This window comes from Balaenoptera acutorostrata, chromosome 20 (genome assembly GCF_949987535.1).
Source record: "Balaenoptera acutorostrata chromosome 20, mBalAcu1.1, whole genome shotgun sequence".
In the NCBI taxonomy this organism is placed as follows: domain Eukaryota; kingdom Metazoa; phylum Chordata; class Mammalia; order Artiodactyla; family Balaenopteridae; genus Balaenoptera; species Balaenoptera acutorostrata.
Window position 1 is genome coordinate 4,828,767 of NC_080083.1, and position 22,845 is coordinate 4,851,611.

The 22,845-nt window shown below is 55.7% G+C and overlaps 2 protein-coding genes across 6 annotated transcripts in view; one reads left to right on the plus strand and one right to left on the minus strand.

Moving 5' to 3' along the window:
- Positions 1–3,082, plus strand: part of ELAC2 (elaC ribonuclease Z 2) — a 28,435-nt gene extending 25,353 nt beyond the window's left edge. For both annotated transcript variants that reach the window (XM_057535551.1, XM_057535552.1), the window contains exons 19-24: positions 170–279; positions 528–627; positions 740–860; positions 1,004–1,082; positions 1,562–1,706; positions 2,053–3,082. In XM_057535551.1, coding sequence (XP_057391534.1) covers positions 170–279; positions 528–627; positions 740–860; positions 1,004–1,082; positions 1,562–1,706; positions 2,053–2,271 — 774 coding nt within the window. In that variant the 3' untranslated portion in view covers positions 2,272–3,082. The remainder of the gene's footprint in view (positions 1–169; positions 280–527; positions 628–739; positions 861–1,003; positions 1,083–1,561; positions 1,707–2,052) is intronic.
- ARHGAP44 (Rho GTPase activating protein 44) overlaps positions 1–22,845 on the minus strand; it is a 209,525-nt gene that overhangs the window by 57,531 nt on the left and 129,149 nt on the right. The window contains exons 16-22 of one of the 4 annotated variants that reach the window (XM_057535555.1): positions 21,136–21,316; positions 14,528–14,545; positions 13,616–13,837; positions 12,024–12,169; positions 8,451–8,831; positions 6,705–6,753; positions 4,398–4,486 (exon numbers count right to left, since the gene is read on the minus strand). In XM_057535555.1, the coding sequence (XP_057391538.1) occupies positions 6,746–6,753; positions 8,451–8,831; positions 12,024–12,169; positions 13,616–13,837; positions 14,528–14,545; positions 21,136–21,316 (956 nt within the window). In that variant the 3' untranslated portion in view covers positions 4,398–4,486; positions 6,705–6,745. Of the gene's footprint in view, positions 1–3,064; positions 4,487–6,704; positions 6,754–8,450; positions 8,832–12,023; positions 12,170–13,615; positions 13,838–14,527; positions 14,546–21,135; positions 21,317–22,845 lie in introns of those variants that run through there. The other 3 variants (XM_057535553.1, XR_009006260.1, XM_057535554.1) reach the window with 3 other exon arrangements.

The window sequence follows — 22,845 nt, forward strand, 5'->3', positions numbered from 1 at the left end:
ACTGGACTGCCCTGACCTGTTGCCCTTCTTTGGAATGAGCGCATGCGCGCACACACACACACACACACGCACACACGCATGCGCGCGCACAGCCATGCTTTGGGCCACGGCACGCCGTTTTCCCTGCAATGCGCGCCGTGCGCTTGGCGCTCTGCTCTCCCCGTTGCAGGTGTCGCTGGGGAAGCCTTGCCACCCTCTGCTCGTGGTGGCCCCCACCCAGCTCCGGGCCTGGCTCCAGCAGTACCACACCCAGTGCCAGCCACTGCTGCACCACGTCAGGTGAGCGCGCCAGGCAGGCTTAGACCGCGGGGGCAGGGTGAGGCGGTTCCCACTTTCTCTGCCCTCTTCACGTCTGTTCCCGTTTCTGGATCTTTGCCACACTTCCGCCAGACACAGTTCCAGGGCCGAGCGCCCTCGCTCCCTGCCTCAATGACGGAATTGAATTGTTTCTTTATCATAGCGATTTCGGGGTTCTCTCCAATCAGTGACTTGAACTTCAGATTGTTTGTATTTTTATCTTCTCACAGTATTATTCCTGCCAAATGCCTTCAGAAAGGAGCTGAGGTCTCCAACCCCAAAGTGGAAAGGTTGATTAGTTTGCTGCTGGAAACCTGTGGCTTGGAGGAGGTATGGGGAGGGCCCGGGCGCGGGAGGGCCGGTGGGGGGACAGGAGCGTGTGACGTGGGGAGGAGGGGGCGAGGCGGTAGCTGGGCCACGAGCCCATCACCCGCTCCCTCAGTTTCAGACCTGCCTGGTCCGGCACTGCAAGCACGCCTTCGGCTGCGCGCTGGTGCACACGTCCGGCTGGAAGGTGGTCTATTCGGGGGACACCATGCCCTGCGAGGCGCTGGTCCAGATGGGTGAGTACGGGCAGCCACCTCTGGTCCCCCCGACGATTCTGGTGGGTGTCCTGACTCGCAGCCTTGTCCCAGGGCCCGGGGGCAAGTGCTGTGGCCACCCCAGGCCGAGCGGGATTCTCAGAGGGCCTGTGCTTACACTCTAGGGAAGGACGCCACCCTCCTGATCCACGAGGCCACCTTGGAAGATGGTCTGGAAGAGGAAGCCGTGGAAAAGACACACAGGTAGCGGAGCCCCCTGAGCTTGCGTCAGCCGGTCCCTCCCGCTCCTCCCCGGTGATGCTGGGCTAGTCTGCTCTCCAGGGGCCCTGGGGGCTTCTGACCCCACACAGTTGTCTCCGGAGCCTCTGCCTTTATTTCTGCAGCGCCCTCCAGGCAAGGTTCTGGGGGAGGCGCGGCTCGGGAAAGAACTGGAAATAACGCTGAATAAGCGGGAAGCCGGGAAAAGGGGGCCGGGGGCAGATCTTGCGCTATTTAAGGGAAGAGCGTGTTGCCCCAAGTCGGCAGCCCCTGCTTTTCTCAGAGGCCCTCACTGGAGGAGGTCTGACAGCACAGAGCCTGGGCTTCCCTGGGGGCGGTGGGAAGACCGCCTCTCGGAGGGTTGGTGTCGGCAGCAGGAAGCCCCGGTGCCGGAGCGGGCAGAGTCTGGAGGGGGGGTCTGCGTGACTCGTTCCTTCCAGCCTTGTGTCGCCCCGTCTCTGCAGCACCACCTCCCAGGCCATCGGTGTGGGCATGCGCATGAACGCAGGGTTCGTCATGCTGAACCACTTCAGCCAGCGCTACGCCAAGATCCCGCTCTTTAGCCCTGACTTCAATGAGAAAGTCGGCATCGCCTTCGACCACATGAAGGTCCAGGACCGCCGGGGCGGGGGCGGGCGGGGCGGGGTGGGGTGGGGCTGAGACGCCCTCCTTCCGCACGCAGATGGCCAGGCTCGGGCCACCGCCCAGCACGACTGGCACGGGGCCTTCTGCACACAGTCTATTGAGAGCCTCTTGGAGGCCCAGTCGGTCCCCAGAGTGACATCATTTGAGCTTCTGCACAAGCCTGGGAGACAGTGTTCTCTTGAGTGGTCAAGCTGGGCCTGTCCCACCCCTGGGCCTGACATGACGGCTGCGTCTGCTGACGGGGGTGTGGCCGGCGCCTGGGAGCCGTGACAGCCTCACCCCAGCCTCTCTGCTTCGTCTCGCTTCGTAGGTCAGCCTGGGGGACCTCCCGACGGTGCCCAAGCTGATGGCGCCACTGAAGGCCCTGTTCGCCGGGGACCTGGAGGAGATGGAGGAGCGCAGGGAGCGGCGGGAGCTGCGGCAGGTGCGGGCGGCCCTGCTCGCCAGGGAGGATGCGGAGCCCCTGCGGAAACGGGCCCCCGCCGAGCAGCCCCCCAGCCCGCAGAGCAAGAAGGTCAGGGCCCAGTAGCGACACGGGGCCTGCGCAGCCGCTGCGCGGTGGAGGAGGCTGACGTCGTCTCCGTGCACGCCGCGTCTTCAGTCTGTCAGGTGGAGTCGGGGCGCACCCCCCCCCCCCCGCTGCGGCCCAGCCGTCCCCTCTGTACCCAGAGGCAGCGGGGCCCCAGGAGCGCGTAGCTGTGGACGCAAAGCCTCCAGGAAAAGCGTCTCCAAGAACGGAACACAGTGAAGGTCGCGTTTGGAACCTGAGTGCTTTGTCCCTGTGCCGCTGCTGGGGACCCAGGGTGCCCGGAAACAGCATGATCGTGGCGGGGACCTGTTCCCAGGGAGCCACCACGCCTCAGCAGCCTGGTGTTTTGGCAGAAGTTGTGCAGACCCACAGCCGGGGTAGGCCAGGCCCGGCTACGCAGGGGCCCCGGGGAAACGCAAGCCTTCCCGTTGTTCCGGCGAAAGAGGAGCCCTGTTGCTTTCTTGCCCCGTGACAGCCACTCACCGCCCTACAGAGTGCTGAGAAATACCGCGTCAGGTGGCTCCGGTGCCCGCCTTTTGAGGATGAACAACACTGAGGTTAGTGTGTGTTTGAAAAGTGAATTTTCAAAGAAAGATGCCTCTAGTATTTGCATATTCTTCCAGGAGACTAGAGAAGGAGCTTTAAAGTTTCAGGTGCTGGGAGACGCAGACCAAGGACTGGACTTGCCTTGCCGTGACCTCGGGGTCCCTCCTGAGGCAGCGCCTGGCATCACCTCCCGTGGCCCCTTGAGCTTGTTATTAAAACAAGATAGGCCACACTCAGGGATAATAAATCTATTTTAATAACATTACCATTGACAGCTATTTGTACATGTATTTAAAGGTAACTAACTTTCAACCCCCCGGGCTTCATTACAAATTGGGTACTGAACTGCCCTGCCAGCAAGCGAGCAAAGCTGTTAACGTCAAAAGTTTGCAAATCCCCCTGTCGGAGGAGGGTTATTTTACACTTTTGGTTGGGAAAAATAACTAAGCATTTAAGTTTCTCATTGTACACCTGTACATGGGTTTGGATTGAATGGCTCAAATTAAACAAATATAGATTTCATATATACAAATATTATATCCTGTATAGGTATGTCTATTTTAAAAGGATAAAACTGTAAGGTTGGGCTTTGCATGCATGACCCGAATCTATTTCTCACTCCCTTCATCCCAGCTGTGACCAGGCACCCCCGGCTCTCCTCCCCGAGGGCAGGTGGGGCTTCATGGGGAGGATGAGCAAAGCTCTCCCCGCCGCAGGGCCGAGGGCGCAGGCCTGGGGTCTCCGCGGGCTGGTTTCCCCTTCCTGTCTGAGCTTTGGGTAACAGGATTATTGCTATTCACTTGGGACCTCCAGAAAGAGGCGACCCCACATCTTCGTGCCCTGGATGCCCTGATGCTCCTGGGCGGCTGCAATTACTGAGCGACACCTAGTGTTGGCGGGTGGGGGGGGGGGAAGGGGGTGGCCTGGGGAGCTACCTTTGGGCCCTCCAGACATGCTCAAGGTCATTTTTTAAATTCAGAAATAGAAAACCTTAAGATAGGAAAGGGAGCTTCAGTCCACGGTGTGGAGAAGTAGAACTGTTAGATGTCGTTTTTTAGCCATTTCCTGTACAGCCCACGGATGAAGGTTTGCCCTGGCCGGCCCTCCCCTGCGAAGCAGCAGGGCGGTCAGGGCCCCCGGGCTTCTCGGCTCCTGTAAGCGAGCACCCCACCCCGTCCCCGCTCTGTACTACCAGGCTGGTCGTGCAGGACTCGCCGTGGCCGTCAGCTCAGGCGACAGGCAGCCCAGGGCGGACCGGCCGCTGGGCCCTCCACGCCCCACCCCGCGGAGGACGTTTCTGAGACACAGGCCCTTGGGTGGACGGGGCTGTCACTTGGCGTGGAGGCTGAAAGGGGGTCAAAATAGGCACAAAGTCGAAAGGCAAGATCAAACAAAAGGCCAGAGTCCCCACCCGGAGGGAACGCACAAAATCTGTGTGGCCGACACCTGCCACACGGGTGTCCACCACGCTCCAACCTCGCGGTGGCCATGACGGCACGGAGCCGTAGGTACACGCGTGTCGGCGGCGCTGCTCAGAGGGCCGTGCTCTCCGACTCCTCCGAGTCCCTCTTCTCAGCCACCGAGTGCCGCCGCACGTGCTCCCGGGGACCGAGGCGCAGCGCCGAGCCCAGCTCCACGTGGATGGAGGGGACGTCGAAGTGGACCAGATCTGGAAGGCGGCAGAGAGAGGCGCTGAGGGGGGGCTGCCCGCCCCCGAGGCGCGGCTGGCAGGCAGGACGGCGCGAGGAGCAGGCAGGGGTTCGGTCACAGAAGGGCTAGCGCGTCTGGGGGCCGCCGCGGCATCCACCATATTGCAAGGTCAGGGCAGGGCCAGCCTGCTTTGCCTGTGGACCCAGACGTCCAGATCCTGCCTGTGGGCCAGCTTGCCAAGCCGGGCCACGTGACACTTGAGCTTGACTCCATAAAAAAAAGGATGCTTCTGGCTGGGTCTCGGTGACACCTTCCGGGGAATTTCAGGGCTGCCTGTAGTTTCCTAAAGTCTGCGGGGCTAGGGTTACAGGCCGGGGAGACAGCCTTCCCCCAAGTGCGTGAATGAATGCGGGGGGACCTCGCTCAAGACCACGATTGGTACCCTTGGGGTGGCTGGTGGAGGCAGGGCGGGGTCCCCCTCCGGACCCCAGAAGTAAGGGAAGCAAACTGCTCCCTGACTGTGGGCACCCCACCACCCGGCACTAGGGAAACCACTCACCTCCAGTTACACCCCTACTGGAGGCACTGAAGGGTCACTTCCTGGGAGACGCTCAGGAGGAAGGTCCCTGAGCCAACAGGCTCGGCGTCTGTCCAGACCTCAGCTGGCAGCTCAGTGCAGCCCAAGCCACGGGGCTGTGGGGCCTGGAGGGGCGGCTGCCCCCAGGCGGGCACCGGACAGCTGCTCCCTGACTCCTCGGGGGCCGCAGGGGGCTAAGGGGACCCTGGCATCCTTTGCTCAGGCCTGTTACTCCCTCCCGGGCCTGCTAAGCCTCTGGCCTCCACACAGCCTCTCCGTCCCCAGGCAGCGTGCTGTCCCCGGACCGAGGACCGAGGACATGCAGCTGGACGGGAAGCAGCCCTGGGCCAGACGGGGTGGGGCACCCCGTGTTTCTGTAAAGCAAACATTCCGCCCAAGGAGGACCACCGCAAGTGGACAGACAGACGTTCAGACACTGTCCTCAAAGACACACAAACATGGAAGCTCTGGGACAAAGGTCCTTCTCTCTCCACCCACCCCCCAAACGGTCCCCCTGCCTGACGGAGCAGAGCCTGGGGGTCTGCCGGTGCCTCACTGCCGGCGTAGACTGTGAGGGGCAGCACAAGTCCTCAGGCTTGGTTTTGGATTCAAAGTTCCGTCCCTGTCGCCAGGGCAGGGGAGCGTAACCCCGGGCGGTTTTCTACCCTGCCTGGGCCTCAGCAGCCGCTGGGGGGATACAGGCGGGAAGGTGCCTGCAGGTGAAGGACGTGCAGCCCCGAGGCGAGCTGCCCAGCTGCCATCCTGGCCGCTCCCTTGGACGCTTGAGCCAGAAGGCGACTCAGGTAGCCTAAGCTTGGGGCGGGGAGAAGGCCCACTGGCTGCCGGGAAAGGGAGGCCTGTCTCTGTGTCAGAGGCCCCAGAAGGGCCTGTCCCGGGGCCCATGTGGACGCCGGACGCCCTGGAGCTGTGTCTGTCAGGGGTCTGCTGCCCGCAGCTCAGCAGCTTCCCTGGAGGCACTGGGGGGGACCCTCCCCTGCTTTGCTCTGGCTGTCCCTTTCTGAGTGAGGCCAAGACACTTGCTTCCTCCGGCTTCCTTCCTGTTCTTGCCTTCGTTTTCCTTTTGAGCATCCAGTTACAGAAGGAGGAGACCAGGCAGAAACTGGTACAAAGGCTCTCAGAGTATTTCACTGAGTTGGACAGAAAGGCCCTGGCTGGCTCTATACACTGGGGACACACTGAGCTCAGGATAAATTCTAGAACGAACACTATGGACACTCCAGGATTTGCCAACCGTCCTAGCCAGAGCTCAGGCTCCAGGCCCCGCGCTGGGGGATGCGGCCATGGCAGCGGGCGGGTCCTCTCCCCGGGGCCCTTCCCTGAACCAGGGGTGCACATGCATCTCCCTGACACTGGGCACCTGTCTGTAGCAGGTCAGCCAGTGACACAAGGACACACGGGATGAGGGACAGGGCTGTCACCCTCTCAGTCTAAAGCAAAATGGGCGGGGGGAGCAGCTGGGATTAGGTGACTCTGGCCAGAGAAGGGGAGGGAGGCCTGTTTCTCCCCCATCTCCTCAGAAAAGAAAGGAGGCGGCCAGTGAGCCCCAAGGCCGCGGAGACTGCCGTGCAGGTCGGGGCGCATGCAGAGCGCAGGGCCGCGGCCTGGCTGCGAGCGGAGGGGCGAGGCCGGGGCCGCTTACCCTGGAATCCCCCTCACGTGTCCACAACTGCGTCCCCCGCGTCACACAGCTGCGAGGACACAGCGACAGGATTCGGAGAAAGGAATAAATACGATGAGACGAATGGAACACGGACCACGCCCAGCATCACGGTCAGACGGACCACAATAAACCATCACCGACCACGGCGCTCAGACCCCCGCCCGCCCTGCGGGACGACGGGCCAGGCTGCCGCCGCCGGAGGACATCAGGACAGGACAGATGGGGCACGAGATGACTGCTAAAGGGCAGCAGCTCTGAGCCGGGCAGGAGGGAAGGGGGCCGTCACACCTCCCCAGGGCCCCCCCCCCCCAGGGCAGCGGCCTGGGCCCCTCCCATCCATCAAGGGCTCCTCTAGAACCACCAGCGGGAAGTGGTGCTCACTGGTGAGAACTTTTCCTTAGCTTTTTATAAGCCTCAGGGTGGGTGGCGCAGCTGGACCTGCACCGCTCGTCACAGCAAACATAAAGCAGCCGCGTCACCAGCCGGCCTCTCCGCGCAGTGTGTACCTCTGCCCCACCGCGCATGCGCGCAGGGCCGGCCCCTCCGGCGCAGCGAGGCGCTAGGCCCGCAGGCTCACCTCCACCTGACGGAGGGGAAACGGCGCGCCTGGAGAGGGACGCGGCGGTCACAGCGCGACCCGTTACAAGTCCCAGGGCACCCGGGGCCCAGGGCCAGACTGCTCTCTCAAGTGTGTGTGTGTGTGTGTGTGTGTGTGCGTATGTGGTGTGTATGTGGTGTATGTGGTGTGTATGTGGTGTATGTAGGGTGTGTGTGTGGTGTGTATGTGGTGTGTGTATGTGGTGTATGTGGTGTGTATGGGGTGTGTGTGTATGTGTGCGTATGTGGTATGTGATGTGTGTATGTGGGGGGTGTGTGTATGTGATGTGTGTATGTGGGGGGGTGTGTATATGGTGTATGTGGGGGGTGTGTGTGTGGTGTGTGTGTGGTGTGCATGTGTGTGTGTGGTGTATGTGGGGTGTGTGTGTATGTGTGCGTGTGTATGGTGTGTATGTGGTGTATGTGGTGTGTATGTGATGTGTGTATGTGGTGTGTGTGTGTATATGGTGTATGTGGGGTGTGTGTGGTGTGTGTGTGGTGTACGTGTGTGTGTGGTGTATGTGGTGTGTGTGTGTGTATGTGTGCGTGTGGTATGTGGTGTATGTGGTGTGTGTGTATGTGGTGTGTGTATGTGGTATATGTGGTGTGTATGTGTGTTATGCTTACACACTTTCCTGGAGGAAAATAGTTCGTCTTTGACTTTAAATTTAAAGCAAAACTAAATTCCGTCCTCCTGGGCTTCTCCGACCAGGGGTCCCCATCTTTTCTGAAACTGACCCCTTTCTAAATACGTGTTGCTAGAAAAGCAGCTTTCTAACAAGGCTTCTTTAGCGCAGAGGGAACACACAGCCTCTGCTCTGCCGGCGCAGTCCAGCCCCTCCCGCAGCGGTCCCTCCATGGCCGCAGGGCGCTCAGCCCCCAGATGGAGAGCAGGATCAGCGCCCCGGGCTGGCGGGTGTCCAGCTGGGAGAAATCCCGCAGGGAGCCCCTCCCCGCAGGACACCTGGCCACCAGGGCTCTCCACGGGCTCACGGGGGCTTCTAAGGAGACCAGCCCGGATGCCACGCGCCTGGCGCAGTAGGGTCCCTCCCCCGCACAGTCCCCAGAGGCCGCTCTGCGCGGCCGCCGCACTAAAGCTCACGGAGACGCTGCACGCACGGCGGTTACCTGTGGACATGCTCTCCCCGGGGGACACGCCGTCCAGCGCGGGGTGCTCAGCGGACTGCGGGCTGGAGGCTGCGAGGCCGACGGCGGGCGGCTCCGGCGGCGGCAGGGTGGGCCTCTGCCGGGGCTTCGGGGTGGGCCGCGACTTGCTGAGAGCACCCACGAAGCCGGAGGGGGAGGCCAGCGGGGGCGCCGCGGCCGCCGGGGAGAGCTGGCCCGAGGCCAGGGAGTACCCCGGGGGGCAGCTCAGTCCGTAGGGTGACGGGGTGCTGGGGGGCGTGGGGGACAGGCTGAGCGGGGACGGCTGGCCGGCGGGCGGCTCAGGCAGGGGCCCCGGCTGGCCAAAGGGGACCTTGGGCGGAATGGGTGCCAGCTTCTTGGAAACTGAAAGAGGAAGCAGAGGACACGGGGTTCAGTGACACCCATCATCCCTGCGGCTGCCAGCAAGCCCCCCCTCGCCCCCCACCCCCAGCTCCTGCCACGCTGAGAGCAGCCAACACCGTTTCTTAAAATTCACCTAGAACTGCATATCTGCCCATGTGTTCGCTAATTTCTCCTCCTCTCCTCTAGATTCCTGCTATGATCAGCACACACACCCCCAGCCAAACGGGAGAACACATTTCCCATACCCAGGCCGTGGCTGAGTTCCCAGGGTCCTCGCATCACTTCAAAGTGGTGCACCTATCAGGGGGGCTCCGAGGAGGGAGGAGTCTGAGATGCAGCGTCCAGGACGGGACGACTAGAGATCAGCTTGCGGCAGTGGACCCTGGACAGAGCAACCGTCCTCGGGGCAGGAAGCTCTGACTTTTGGCTGAACCTGCCCAATGGCTCCGGGATCCCGTAACAGTGACCTATGACCAAGTCCTCTGGCCACAGAGGCCCAGAGCCTCCATCACGCTGCCTGTCTTTCCCTGTGCTTCCCCTCGGTCCTGTGGACTTGCCTCAGAGGTGTTTTCCCTTCAAGAACCCTGGGTGTAGACGTGTACGAACCTGCACTGTTTGTTCTAAGTGCATCACTGCCCCAACCCCTCTGCACTGCCTTCATTCCCCTCTTTTTATTTACTTAGTCATGCTAAAGGATGACAAACACGTTATGCCTTTAAATGGAAAGGAACTGGCAAGGACGACAAATTCTAATATTTAGAAGATCCCTTGGTGGACAAATGTCTCGAGAAAGCGATCACTAATCTATCAGATTGAGGGCTGGCTGTGGGTAGCACTTACTCTCGAGGAAACTGTCTTTTTAAGCCCTCAAGGAGGCATCGTTCTTCCCCCTACTCCCCAGCGCCCCCGACGGAACAGAATCTATTCCAACAATGCCACGTGTACCTCCCTGGCTCCTTGGTGCGCGGTGTGGACAAGTAAGGGTCCCACTCTCCTGAGTCCCATCAACTTGAGTTCAAATTCCTATCCCGTCTCACCTGCTGCAAGCTGGGGGATTTTATTTAAACCTCTTGTATGGGGCTTCCTTGGTGGCGCAGTTGTTGAGAATCTGTTTGCCAATGCAGGGGACACAGGCTTGAGCCCTGGTCCGGGAGGATCCCACATGCCGTGGGGCAACTCAGCCCATGCGCCACAACTACTGAGCCTGTGCTCTAGAGCCCGCAAGCCACAACTACTGAGTCCGCGTGCCACAACTACTGAAGCCTGCGCGCCTAGAGCCTGTGCTCTGCAACAAGAGAAGCCACCGCAATGAGAAGCCCACGCACTGCAACGAAGAGTAGCCCCCGCTCGCTGCAACTAGAGAAAAGCCCGTGCGCAGCAACGAAGACCCAACGCGGCCTAAATAAATAAATAAATAAATAAAATTAACCTCTTACGTGCACTTGAAAGAATCACATTTTCTCCACAGTACTGTAATAATTACATGGGATCATGTATGTCAAGCACCACACAGTCATGACTTAAAACCACTCTTCAGCCCTACTGGCTGATGCAGGCATTACGTGCTTCTCATCCAGTGGAGACTCTAGGGGTCAGTGCTTGAACACGTCTTCCCCCGAGGGAGCCGGAAGACGGAGGATGCAGTGACGTCGCCGTGATGTCTGTGGCGACGTTTACCACCCCAGGTAGGGACAGGCCTAGGTCATGATGTAAGGCTGTAGGCACATTGTCAAGACTGAGGGGGTACAAAACAAAACTCAGTCTGCCATTTGTGGGCAATGGTGTGCCTTTCAAATGATGGTGCTGAGCTGCTGAATGTCACCTGGGAAACCCCTGCCTGGGTCCAATGGGCTGTGAAGAACGAGAGGGCCAATGTCCCACTGGCTGTGGGAAGCCGCGTGGCCCGGAACAGGAGCCCCGACCCCACCGGACAGAAGAACAGCTTAGCCATCACCCTGCCCTGCGCAGCTGGGGGAGGGTTAAAAGCCGTGTAAACTAAGACAGCCAGAGAATTCTATCAGGACCGCAAGGGAAACGTGTTATTGCTGGATAAAGCCCTGGCATGCTCAGATCCCTCCACTGCCACTTTGGCCAACCTCCTGCGTTGCAAGGTGCCCTCACATGACCCTCGGTGCCCTGAGCTCACCACAGGTGGCCCAGCGGCAACACCCGTGTACTGCGGTCCCACGTTCACCCGCCTGCAGAGGCCACGTCTGCTGCTCTGTTAGAGCCTCGGGGCTCTCTACACATAGCAGAGGCTCAACAAACATTTGTAGGGCGTATAAGGGATGAATGGGGATGAGCAGGATGGAAGGGCTGGGTGAGGGCAGGCTCGGATGATGGGCTCACACAGCGGCCCGCAGCCAGGATGGCTGGGAGGGGCCCTGTGTGAGGATAAGGAGAACCAGCCCGGTCCCACGTCCCGGAGCTAAAGGCACACCTAGAAGCCGGACAGGCCTGCACTGAGAACAAATTAGACAGTGTGCTATTTTAAGCACCTTACAGACTTCCTGATGACAGAAGGTGAAAAAAAAGGTGGTTCTGATTAATACACGTTCCATGCAGCCCCCATTTATGAAATATCACCATGGAGCATGTCTCCATGTTTTGGAGAATCATTTCAGGGAGAATAACGGAGCCTTCTGTAGTGGGTTTCAGTGGCAGAAATCTGGGGTGGGCAGCTCATGGGCCAGGGGACAAATGCTCAGGCCTCCACTAAAGAAATATCAAAGGGCAGGCCTCCTGCAGAACAGTCTCAATTCCACTTCTGTGTCCCCTTCTACAAATAACCCAGGGGTAGGCAGCTGGGCTGGACCCCAGCTGGGGCAGGGGGCTCCTGGGGAAGACTCCACACTGCATTTTAAATGGTGGTGGGAAGCCTGGCAGAGTCGATGAAGACACGTGTCATCCTGGGCGATGATTCTGCACAAAGGTCCTGGTGGACGGGAAGCGGTGCCCCGTGTCTGCCCCCGCCACACCCCCGAGCCCACTGTTCAAATGAATAAACCGAGGAATAACGATGCAACGATCCCTCTTGGGGTTGGCTAACTTCCCAAAGCTCTCACGCGCAGTAATTTTTCATGAAACCAGTTTCTAAATCTCCGTGCGAATGGAGGGAAATGTTTCCAGACGGTGTGACAGCTCTCTGGCTCGAGTCCCCCAAGCCCCCCGAGCCCGGTGGCAGTGACATACCTTTCCGGAGGGTGTGAGGACTCTGGTCTGCGGGCAGCTGGCTGGGGCTGAGGCCCGGCTGCATCCCTGCACTGGGCGTCCCCTGGCTGGAACCTGGACTTCCCTTCTGCCCAGATCCTGGAGAAAGTTCCTTGCTTTTAGAAGTGCTGAAACACAAGCACACAGGACAAAAGAAAGCCCCTGAACTCAGGTAACTTCAACATCAGCACTGTGAACTGAATACATGTTCCTCTAGGCAGGTATGGTCCTCTCAGCCCTTCTGAAAGCCTTCAAAGATGCCCACGGAGGTGACCATCCTCTCTTGGGGCTCTGAGGGCCTGGGTTCCACCCTCATCCCCGTGTGGCACCTGTGGCCAGCTCCCCCTCCTGGCCTCTGCCCTCTCTCCAGCAGGAGACCATCCCAGCAAATCTCCTATTTGTCCATTTCCTCTGCCGGCCATCAGCCGCTGCTTCCTGCTGAACTCCCTCTCCCCTCCCACATCCCTCAAACGAAACTGAAGCCCGTGAGTCCACGGCCAGAGCTGGCGACCCCTCGTTCTCTCCAGTGGAGCCATCAGCAACCACGCCATCCAGGGTCACTACCCTCCCCACCAGCTCTGATTGTCACTTCCCCATTTCTCAGGGAAAATACCTTCTACTCATTAAAAAAAAAAAAGAACCCTGCAATCCCTTCACTTAGGGGTGTGTGTGTGTGTGTGTGTGTGTGTGTGTGCGCGCGCGCACACGCGTACATGCAAAGACTGGGTTGAGAGGTTCGGCTTTCCAGAGTCTCCAAAATGTTTCCAGCGGTGGCCATGGAGGAATACCGCACACCCTAACAAAAAGCACAGTGCCTCTGAGTGAAGGAGCGTTCCTGCTTCTCTGAACTGCTGCTTTAGGACAGACAGAAACAAACAGCAAAGCAGTCTCCTTGTGCAATCCCCACTCCTAGAATCTCCTCTGACCACGTCCCTTTCAAGGAACGTGACGTGTGCCTTGACGGCTCAGATTGCATTTTTCATCTTTGGAGCGACAAGGGCTGCCCTGCATAAAAGTTCACGGAACTAGCGCTGGAATGAGCGTGCTCCCCGTCTCTTTTCTTCCTCTGCAAGAACGAGATGCAGTCACACCACAGGCTGCAAAGGTCACCAGGCCCAGCATGACCACGGCACCTCCATTCGTTACCTGATTTGCACCCATTTTAGCAGTAAAATGGTCCCTACGTGTCTAGAGGTAGAGGAGAGGAAGGGAGAAACACTGAAATTCTAAATTTCACAACAGGGAAAAGCTGTAATAGCGTAGGAGGGGGACACAGGGAGCTGGGACTCAGCTTCCTCGCCTGGCCGTAGCAAGCTGCCACCTGACACGTACGTGTGCCCGGGATGCTGGTCTGGGAAAGCCTGGGCGCCATCTGATGATCCAGGGGTCTGTGAATGACTTACCTGCTGCAGAAGCCAAACCAGGATGCTTAGAAAAGGGGGGAAATGACCAGTTCCAAGAGGCTTTGAGTGGATGCAGCAAAGCCAGACCACCCCCTCCCCGTGTGCACCGCAGGCCAGACTGACCCAGGCCGGGGGGTTGGTGGGGGGGGAGGACGACAGCGCCCTGCTTACCTGATCCGCTCAGCCCCGGGCTGGAGACCGAGGCCGGATGGAGAGAGCGCGGGCACCGCGGGGCCGTCGGGGGCCTGCTCCGGGAGGGGCGACGGCAAGGGCGGGGCGAGCTCCGCGGATGGGGCGGGGGGCTGCATGGTGGGCGGGGCGCAGGACGCCTTCCGGCCGGCCGAGGAGCCTCTTCGAGCCACCCACGACGTGTCCATGACCCTCACGCCCATGCTGGCCGGGGACAGAGACACCCAGGCTTAGCCGCGCGCGCCGGGCGCCGGGGTTCCCTCCCCCACCAAGCGCCCCGCGGCGCAGCCCGAGCATCTGCTGGACCAGGGAAGCGAGGCAGCCGCCAGCCGTGCTCCACGGACAGAGGTGCTTGAGCGTCACGGCAGCTCCGGGCGGGGCTCCCACCAGCGGCCCGGGCACCGCAGGCCTTAGGACCACCGCCCGCCCAACAAGCTCCCCAGAATCCAAGCTTCCCTCAGAGCAGAGCGCGGCCTCACTGGGGGGCACCCACTCCTCCCAAGTGGGAGGTGGAGGCGGGCGGGACAGCGAGGGAGGGGCAGCACCAGACTACACCAGGGCACCGGCCAGTAGGGGGCATCTAAACATCCATCTTTCTTCTTTTTGTCACTTGCGGGTGGAGGGCACGGGACCAACTCAGGATTCGCGCGCCAGCCCCAGGGTGCTGGCTCAGCTACAACCTCTGCAGGGTCTACACAGCAGGGAAGGCTGATCATGCCTGTGGTCAGTCCCCACCCCGACTCCACTTTAACGAGGGGAAGACAGTCAGCTTTGAGTAAATCAGCCAAAGCAACCAGCCACACACATTCACCCCCTTGCAGAGCTCCCTACGGCATAGCTCGCTTAGTGGTCAGAGACTGAGCGTGGCCTCGTAGCTACCCAAGGATACCGTACCTTTGGATTTTCCTAAGGCTGCAGGGACAGAAACATACAGATATTAGTGTCGAAAAAACTGCGCCCTCCTTGGGACACACAGCTTGTCTCTGTCAAGGTCTGTCTTGTCTCTTGTGTCTGTCAAGGCTAAGCCTGGGGCTTTTACTGTACCATGAAACTGTTTCAGTTTAGCTGGTCTCTCTAGTTAAAGTGACTTTTCTGTTTGTACGGGTGAAAATCAGCCTACCAAGCTTGCAGGGGAATAAAGAGAGAAGCCGAAGAGCTGACACTGGTCAGGAATAAGGGAGGAAAAAGATCCGTGGAAGCAGCAGTCCGTTCTCTTCTCAGTTAATGGTTTAGAAGGTGGTTAATCCCTTCCTCTGGCCTAGGAGGTAACTGGTTCCAGGGTACGCAGTCGAGGCCTCCACTGACTAAGGCCAGAGCCAATCCTTCCAGTGTGAAGGGAGACACGGACATCCACGCAGGGAGGACACCAGCCAGCACCGGCCTCCCCTGCGTATGTGCACAGAGGGCCGTACTCACACCCACGCTGGTCAGAAGCAAAGAGCTATTACACCACGACATTCTAGCCACCTCACAGAGGGGCAGCAAGATTCAAAGAAAAGGTCCACGTTTGGGGATCGGTTGTAGCAGGTGGGATGTGGGTCCTTTAAGGAAATGTGCGGGGACGTACCCTCAGTGAGGCACACAGAGGAGAACGATGCTACAGCCGTGCACGGAGGGGACGGACGGCTTCTGACACGCTTTCCCCTGGGGGCGGGGACCCAGAGACCCCTTCCTGTCGAGTGTCACTGTTAATAGTTCTCATCTCCAAGGCATCTTGGGGGCGGTCAGTCTCTCTCCAGGACCCACCTTGCAAGTCATCTTGCCTCTGAGGACCCTCCACCAATAAACAAGCACCTTCTATACGAGATCCAATCACCCCTGGAGGCCACTCAAAACTCTGGGACAGGGTCCAATTGCGTCCCCCGGTATTTAAAGTGGGCTGCAGGGGAGTATCAAACTATGCCCCTTGGGCTTCCAAGTTTATCAGGCTGAAAAAGAGCAAAAAGCTTAATATTCCACTTGCGGAAGCAAACTGATACCACTTAGTTGCAACGTTGGTGAGGAGGGCGGGATTTTTCCCGTGGTGATCAACAGAAGTCCTAGGGGATGGAGGTCTCACGCTCTGCTCTCTTCCTTACCCTATTCTCTCTCACTTAGAAAGACCTTCCCCATTTGGGATGAGAGGCGTGGGCTTTGGGACCAGGGCTGGTGGGGGACACCTTCTATTTCCAAACACACCTTCCAGCACTGTTGACCCCAGACACCAGGCTCCCTGGTGATCTTCTCCTGGTTTACCCAGGGGAGGGCACGGTCGGGGGGAGGACCAACGAGACCCGCTAAATATCATCGGCAAAGCATCAGCAATCAAGAGTCGAGAGGTGAAATGCACACCCCTGCTTTTATAAAGAGACAGCTGTGCTGACTGTAATCACCACTCTCCCAGCTGAAGTGACTTTCATATGGGAAGCAGCGTCCTCTGTGTCCAGGAAACACACATCAAAGGTTCACTGACATTTTCAAAAGGCAATAAAAATCTTTTTTTTTTTTTCAAGTCTTTGTATAGACATACACTTTTATTTCACTTGGGTAAATATCTAGGGATAGAATGGTTGGATCACGTGGTGGGTAAATGTTTAACTTTTGCAGAAACTGCCAAACGGTTTTCCAAAGTGGTTGTTCTATTTTACACTCCCGCCAGTATTCTATGAGCATTCTAGTTCCTTCATACAAAAGGCAATAAAAATCTTTACAGAGCGAATCAATCACAGTGGCAACAGCAATACTCTCAGAGGCCTCAAAGCATATTACCTTCAGAAGCAAATAAAGATTTGCTTGGAAGATTGGTAGATTTAAGTGTCCGAACGTCTAGCTAGAACTCCACCCAAAGACAAAAATTACAAAATTGCTTGGCACGCTGCTGAGAGGGGGGAGCTATTCAGAGGAGGAAGGATACAACCAGAGGTTATGTAAGCAGGTCACAAGTCTCTGCTCATTGTTTTATCACATAAAGAAGCAACAGTCGCCAGAATCAAACAACTGCATGTTATTTAAAAATAACTGGGACTTCCCTGGTGGCGCAGCGGTTAAGAATCCGCCTGCCAATGCAGGGGACACGGGTTCGAGCCCTGGTCCGGGAAGATCCCACATGCCGCGGAGCAACTAAGCCCGTGCGCCACAACTTGTGAGCCCACAAGTCACAACTACTGAGCCCACGTGCCACAACTACTGAAGCCCGTGCGCCTAGAGCCCGTGCTCCGCAACAAGAGAAGCCACCACAGAGAGAAGCCCGTGCCCCGCAACGAAGAGTAGCCCCCGCTCGCCGCAACTAGAGAAAGCCCGCACACCGCAACGAAGACCCAACGCAGCCTAAATAAATAAATAAATAATAAAATAAAATAAAAATGACCAAGTTCAATCAATCAGAAACAACCAACTCCCTTAGAAGTCACTGCACAGATACCTACATCTCGTACGGATGTCAAAGATTTCCCATGGCCACTGCTTCCGGTGAAAACGAGAGGAACTTGGTTTTCGGATACCTTTATGGCTGAATCAAGGGAGAAGCGAGAAACCAGAGGCCAGGAAGAACCTCCGAGAAGCAAAGGGTTTGGAAATCAATAAGCAGAAGGCAGGGGCACGTGGCAGAGTCCAGGAGGGGACCTGGGCAGAGCCTCCCTTCTGGACTTCCTGGGTCTTCTAAGGAGGGAGCAAGGTGATGGGAGGCGAGGGCCTGCAGCATCTGGGGAGCTGACCCTGAGACACGTGGCTCCCGTTCCTCCTTTGGGGTAAGGTGACAAGGGGCAGGGAATTCAGGCTTCTCATACCTGCTCACCCTCAGGATTAACGCAGGGCAGGGCAGGGCAGGGCAGCTGGCAAATCCTCACCTTGGCAAGGCAGCCCCGGCTGAAGTCTACTTTACCCTGTTTCACTCCTCCCAGTCTACAGGAACCTCATATTTGCAGGGAACTTACCCTAAGCTACACTTTGTATTTTCCATGAGAGACTGTATCATGGAACAGGTCTCCTTGATTCAGGAAATGGAGTGGCATTCCTGTTTTAAAGTCTGTAACGTGGCAGGCCACACAGGGAAAAGATAAGATCTAGGACCTTAAAAATTAGGAGACAAAGGCCTGCCCCAGAAAAAAAGAAATCTGAAAGTTGGAGATTCCAGCATAAGAACAGGTATCTACAGAGAGAACACATGTATTACTGAGAACAGAAGTTTGCTGTGGGCCATTCCAGGTAATGAGCCATCAGGGGTTAGTGGTTGTTTTTTGTTTTTCTTTTGGCCCCTGTAGGGTAGACATCTGTCATGCTGTTTTTATTTTATTCATTTTTGGCTGTGTTGTGTGGCACGCAGGATCTTAGTTCCCTGACCAGGGACTGAACCCGTGCCCCCTGCAGTGGAAGTGCAGAGTCCTAACCACTGGACCGCCAGGGAAGTCCCCTGTCATGCTGTTTTTGAATCCTGGTCAGGAACAGTCCTAAGCAGAGATGTCAGCCAACGTATGGCTTTGAGGAATTCAAGTCTACAGAGATCAGAAAGGTTTAGATTTTTGTTCTAGAGATCTGTTACACTTGGGAAAGACCCACCAAGAGAAAGGAGGAAAGAAAACCTGGTATCTCCCCAAAAACCCACAGAAGCTTTGGGAGTTCCTGCACCGTTTAAGGTGAACTTGGAGGTCAGGCAGCAGTGGCAGGATGGGTGCCAAGGTGAATGATGAATAAGAAGGATCCTAAAAATCCTGGCTTAGCCTTGTCTGCAGTCCCCCAGGAAGCCCAAAATCCGGTATTTGCAGCTCCTCTAGGGATAATTCCTCTCCTAAATGCATAACAACAAGGTTTCTTCACCTCCCCAGTACAAATAAAACCTGGAGTCACCTGGCAACATTTCACAGACCTGGTCTCAGCATCCACAGATGTGTAAATCCTGGAAATGTGGAAGCAGAGGCAGGGCCTGGGCCAAGAATGCACCTCCCAAAGGCCCAGTTGACCAATCCAACCCCAAAATATGAGTCAAAGTTTCCCCTGGTACCCAGAACTTTCTAGGTAAGCTTGTTTTACCCCAGGTTCGGGCTCTCTCTGAAGTAAAATTCCCGCACCCCCCATCCACGACGTAACCCCTTTCAGGGTGGCTGTCTTTTGGAGGCTCTCCATCCTTCCACTAGGTCTGCAGAGGACCTCAGTATCCACAACTGAAAAAAAACAAGTCCCCTGGAACACGAGTCCTGACTGTCTCATGACAACAGGCTTTATGATCTAATAAGTTTGGGAAATGATGCCATAGCCCCTTGTGAAGATGCATGGCATGTCACAGCGTGTAAAAGACCCTAAGAAGTCATACACTCAACAAAGGGTTTCGACGTGTTGAATCCTGTGTTTCAGGGACACATGAGACCCCAGATTTCCCTCTCCTTGCCTCGTGCCCCAACATAACCTAGCATCAGTGGAACTAGTGTTCCACAGAGCACTGTTCACATCGCTCCCGAACTTCTCAATTACATGTGCTTATTCCAAATTACAGAACGTCCAGGCTAAGGTCTGGGGGCAGGGCCGCTGGTGGGGCAAGACCCCTGCAGAGCAGTTTCCAGCACAGGCTGAGGATGCACTAAACTGAGCTCTGAGGGAGGCCGCCAGCCCTGGTGTAAATATCCTTGTGGATTCGGGGGCTGCTGTCGGCTGGCCCTGGTGGAGACCCCCTCAGGATCAGAACGCAAGTGAACTGGCTACAGGCACGTCAGGTTTCAGGAGTGGAAAGCGCAGCTGCACTGAGCTGCACGGGGGCAGAACATCACTGGTATCCTTTTTTTTTTTTTAAGCTTGTTCTGATTATCTTTAGTTGCGTAACAAACCGCCCTCAAAATTTAGTAGCTTATTAATCCGGGCCACAAATCCACAATTTTGGGAGAGTTTGGCAGCGACAGCTTGACTAGTCTACACAGCACTAGCTGAGGTGGTTTGACTTGTGTAGTTCTAGCCTCTGTAGACCCCTAAAAACCCTCTGGTGGTAAGGCCCCAGCAGCATCTGTAAAGCTGCCTGCAGCCCCTGGGGTCCCAGTGGGATGGCAGTCTGTCCACGGAAATCCCAATGACCTTGGCTTTTTATACTCAGAAGACCATACTGTAGGGGCCAGTGGATGTTGAACGCCCTCAGATTCCACAGTGATAACTTTCTCATAGAGGTCACCTGGATGGCTTTTCAGAGGGGACTGGGAATCAGACGAGGTCTGGCAGGGTGGAGCCCGCCTCTGATGCAGAAACACTTGGGACCAAAGGACCAGAACTGCACCTCCAGGGCGTCCCCCCGGCGAGAGACACTTCACACAGGAACTGAGTCGCTTAAAACTGAGTTTTAAAAGCAAATTCCAACGCATTTGCTAGCTCTCTCGCTCTCTCTCTGCATCTCTGTCTCTCTCCCCCATGAGGCAAAGATCAGATTCTAAGTATGCTCTTTTTTTTTTCATAGATTGGCGATATCTCCCCCTACTCCCTTTAACTTCTAAGAATTTCCAGCTTTTCTTTCCCCACCAGACAGAATACAATGAACAACAGCGCAGAGCAGAGAAACGCCCCACACCCGCCTCTCACGGGAAGGGTCTCTGCTGGGGAAGGGAACGAGCAGGGACACTGGTCCTTGTGAACACTCCCCATCATCCCAGGACACAGGTGTGGGTCTCCAAGGTCGACTCCCACTCAGAAGAGAAGAGGGGTGGAAAGTAAGACTCACGTACCTCCACAGTTCTGGGTTTTTCAACCTTTCCTCTGTAGGACACATTAGCCGATGACTCAAGCCCACGTATGTGGGTACCAGGGCTGAGCTGACACCTCCCATGAATCAGCTGTGCTCGTTAGGCAACCTGTTTACGCCCATTTGACTTCTTATGGGAATCACATCATGCAATTACATAGTATGTGAACTGATTTAATATGGGTGCAAGAGGGTCATTCCTATGCAAATTAAGCTGGGCGCGTTTATGAGTCTCATAACAACTGCATCAAAGTAGGGGTAGGTGTCGATCATAAAAGACGGGAAAACAACTCTTAGAAACTTACAAGGATTTTACACTCAGACTGCTTCAAGGTTTAGGTTTTCAATCTGTTTCAAAGAGACTGAAACTGGGGGTGTTAAACTCCACACTGCAGGTGCTACTGATGCAAGAATGTTGCTGAGGGGTGCAGACGGGCAGAACCATCATCAGAGTAAGACCGCTGAAGATTTGAGAACTGATGCGCATTTGTAAATTTTGAGTCAAAATAAAGTGTTCAGTATCCTTCTTTTTCAGTTTCCCCTTTTGACCCACTTGTTTTTCTTTTGATGAGAACTAATCAATACTGATCACAACCGTCAGCTCGGAAGGCTGCACTTACTTCCGGCCTGAAGGGTGGGAAGCAAGCCTCACACCCCGAATAGCACAGATGGAAGCATCAAGAATGAACTGACATGCTAACAGACACAACCCACTTAAACTGCTGCTGGTAAGTGCAGCCTTCCTGCCATCCCATCTGAATCAATCCCTCCATCCCACAACCCCCAACACTGAGAAAGGGATGCTAGTTCATACCCATCCTTTTTGTAAAACTCCAGCATCATGTTATCCGTGGCAACGCTGAGGGGCCGGCGGGCCTGCTCGGGCTGGCGCCGGTCGGCAGGGTCCATGTCTGGGGAGGGCATTGAGCTGTAGTTGGCATTGTGGTTCACGTGCACCGGACTCCCGTAATTGCCCGTGATGTTGAACTCTATCTCTGCGGGGAAGACAGAATGGGTGCACATGGTCTGTGGGTCGGCCACACCCTTCCTGGGCAGGAGGGAGATAGCAGAGATGGCCACTTCTTTATGTGTCACCCCTGAAAATCTTGTCCCATGGTTCAGTGTTAGATCATCTATTGATATTAATTCATCTTAATATAATTCATCCTATTACCAGGTGAACACATGTGCTCACCTAGCGTGTAATACGATGGGCATTTAATAAAGCATTTTTCATTTGTGATTCACAAAACAAATTTAGCCAAATAAGAACAGATGGGTACTTTTTTCTTGAAAAAGGCAAAATAATCTATCTCAAACCTTGTCTTTAAAAGTGAAATGCCAGAGCGTTCTAAATCATATCAGGAAAAAGAGCAATGCCCACTCTCAACACTGTTATCTGACACTACTGAAGAAGTGCTAGCCAATGGAATTAGTCAAGAAAAGAAAATAACAGGCAATATTATTATCTGTAGATGATGATGATGTCTTTCTGGAAAACAAAAGAGAAAAAGAAATTTTAAAGGATTAGAAATAGAAAGAGATCTCACTAAGACTGTGCGCTATCAAATGGATTCTAGTCTCATCCTTTCCTGGTCACAGCCTATTTATGTGCAATGATAATGAATGAGCACAGAACTTACAGAATTATGCCTTTAACTCCTACCTCCTATATTTCTTTATCCTGATTTCCTATCCTCACCCGACTGTGTCATCAATTGAACTCTTATTTCAGAGCTGTCACGGTCAAAACACATGAAGCCAAAAGACAATCAAACTTTAATGTTAGATCAACACTAAGTGATTACTTCTGATGAACAGAGCAGAGAATTATTAATATTATATCCCCACATGAGTTAATAGTTTGTTGTTGCACAGCCGAAAGCATACCCTTAATATTTACTAAACATAAGGTACAGTACTTTTTAAAAAAGCAAACACTGAATTTAATGTAACAACTGCTGTCTGTCTCTTCAAAGCTGTCACCACTGCAAGTCATTCCCTTATCCAATGGTGCTTCCACGCTAAGAACATTTATGAAACTCCATCTTAGGAAGCTGTCTTGAGAGCTTCATTTTGAACGAGGTACAAAAAAGAATCTTGTTGCCTCTGAGCCCCATCTTTACATGCCAAGGGCAACTCCAAGGACACAGCCTAGCGCAATGAATGGATGGCGCCCAGGTGATCCCCAAGCCCGAAATAAAAGTTCATGTTCATCTCCAAGCCACTCTCTCACTTTGTCCCAGCTTACCCTTCCCCCTCCCCGTGTCCTCAAGTCCATTCTCTAGTACCACCAAATGTAAAATAGATAGCTAGTGGGAAGCAGCTGCATAGCACAGGGAGATCAGCTCGGTGCTTTGTGACCACCTAGAGGGGTGGGATGGGGAGGGTGGGAGAGAGGGAGACGTAAGAGGGAAGAGATATGGGGATATATGTATATGTATAACTGATTCACTTTGTTATAAAGCAGAAACTAACACACCATTGTAAAGCAATTATACTCCAATAAAGATGTTAAAAAAAA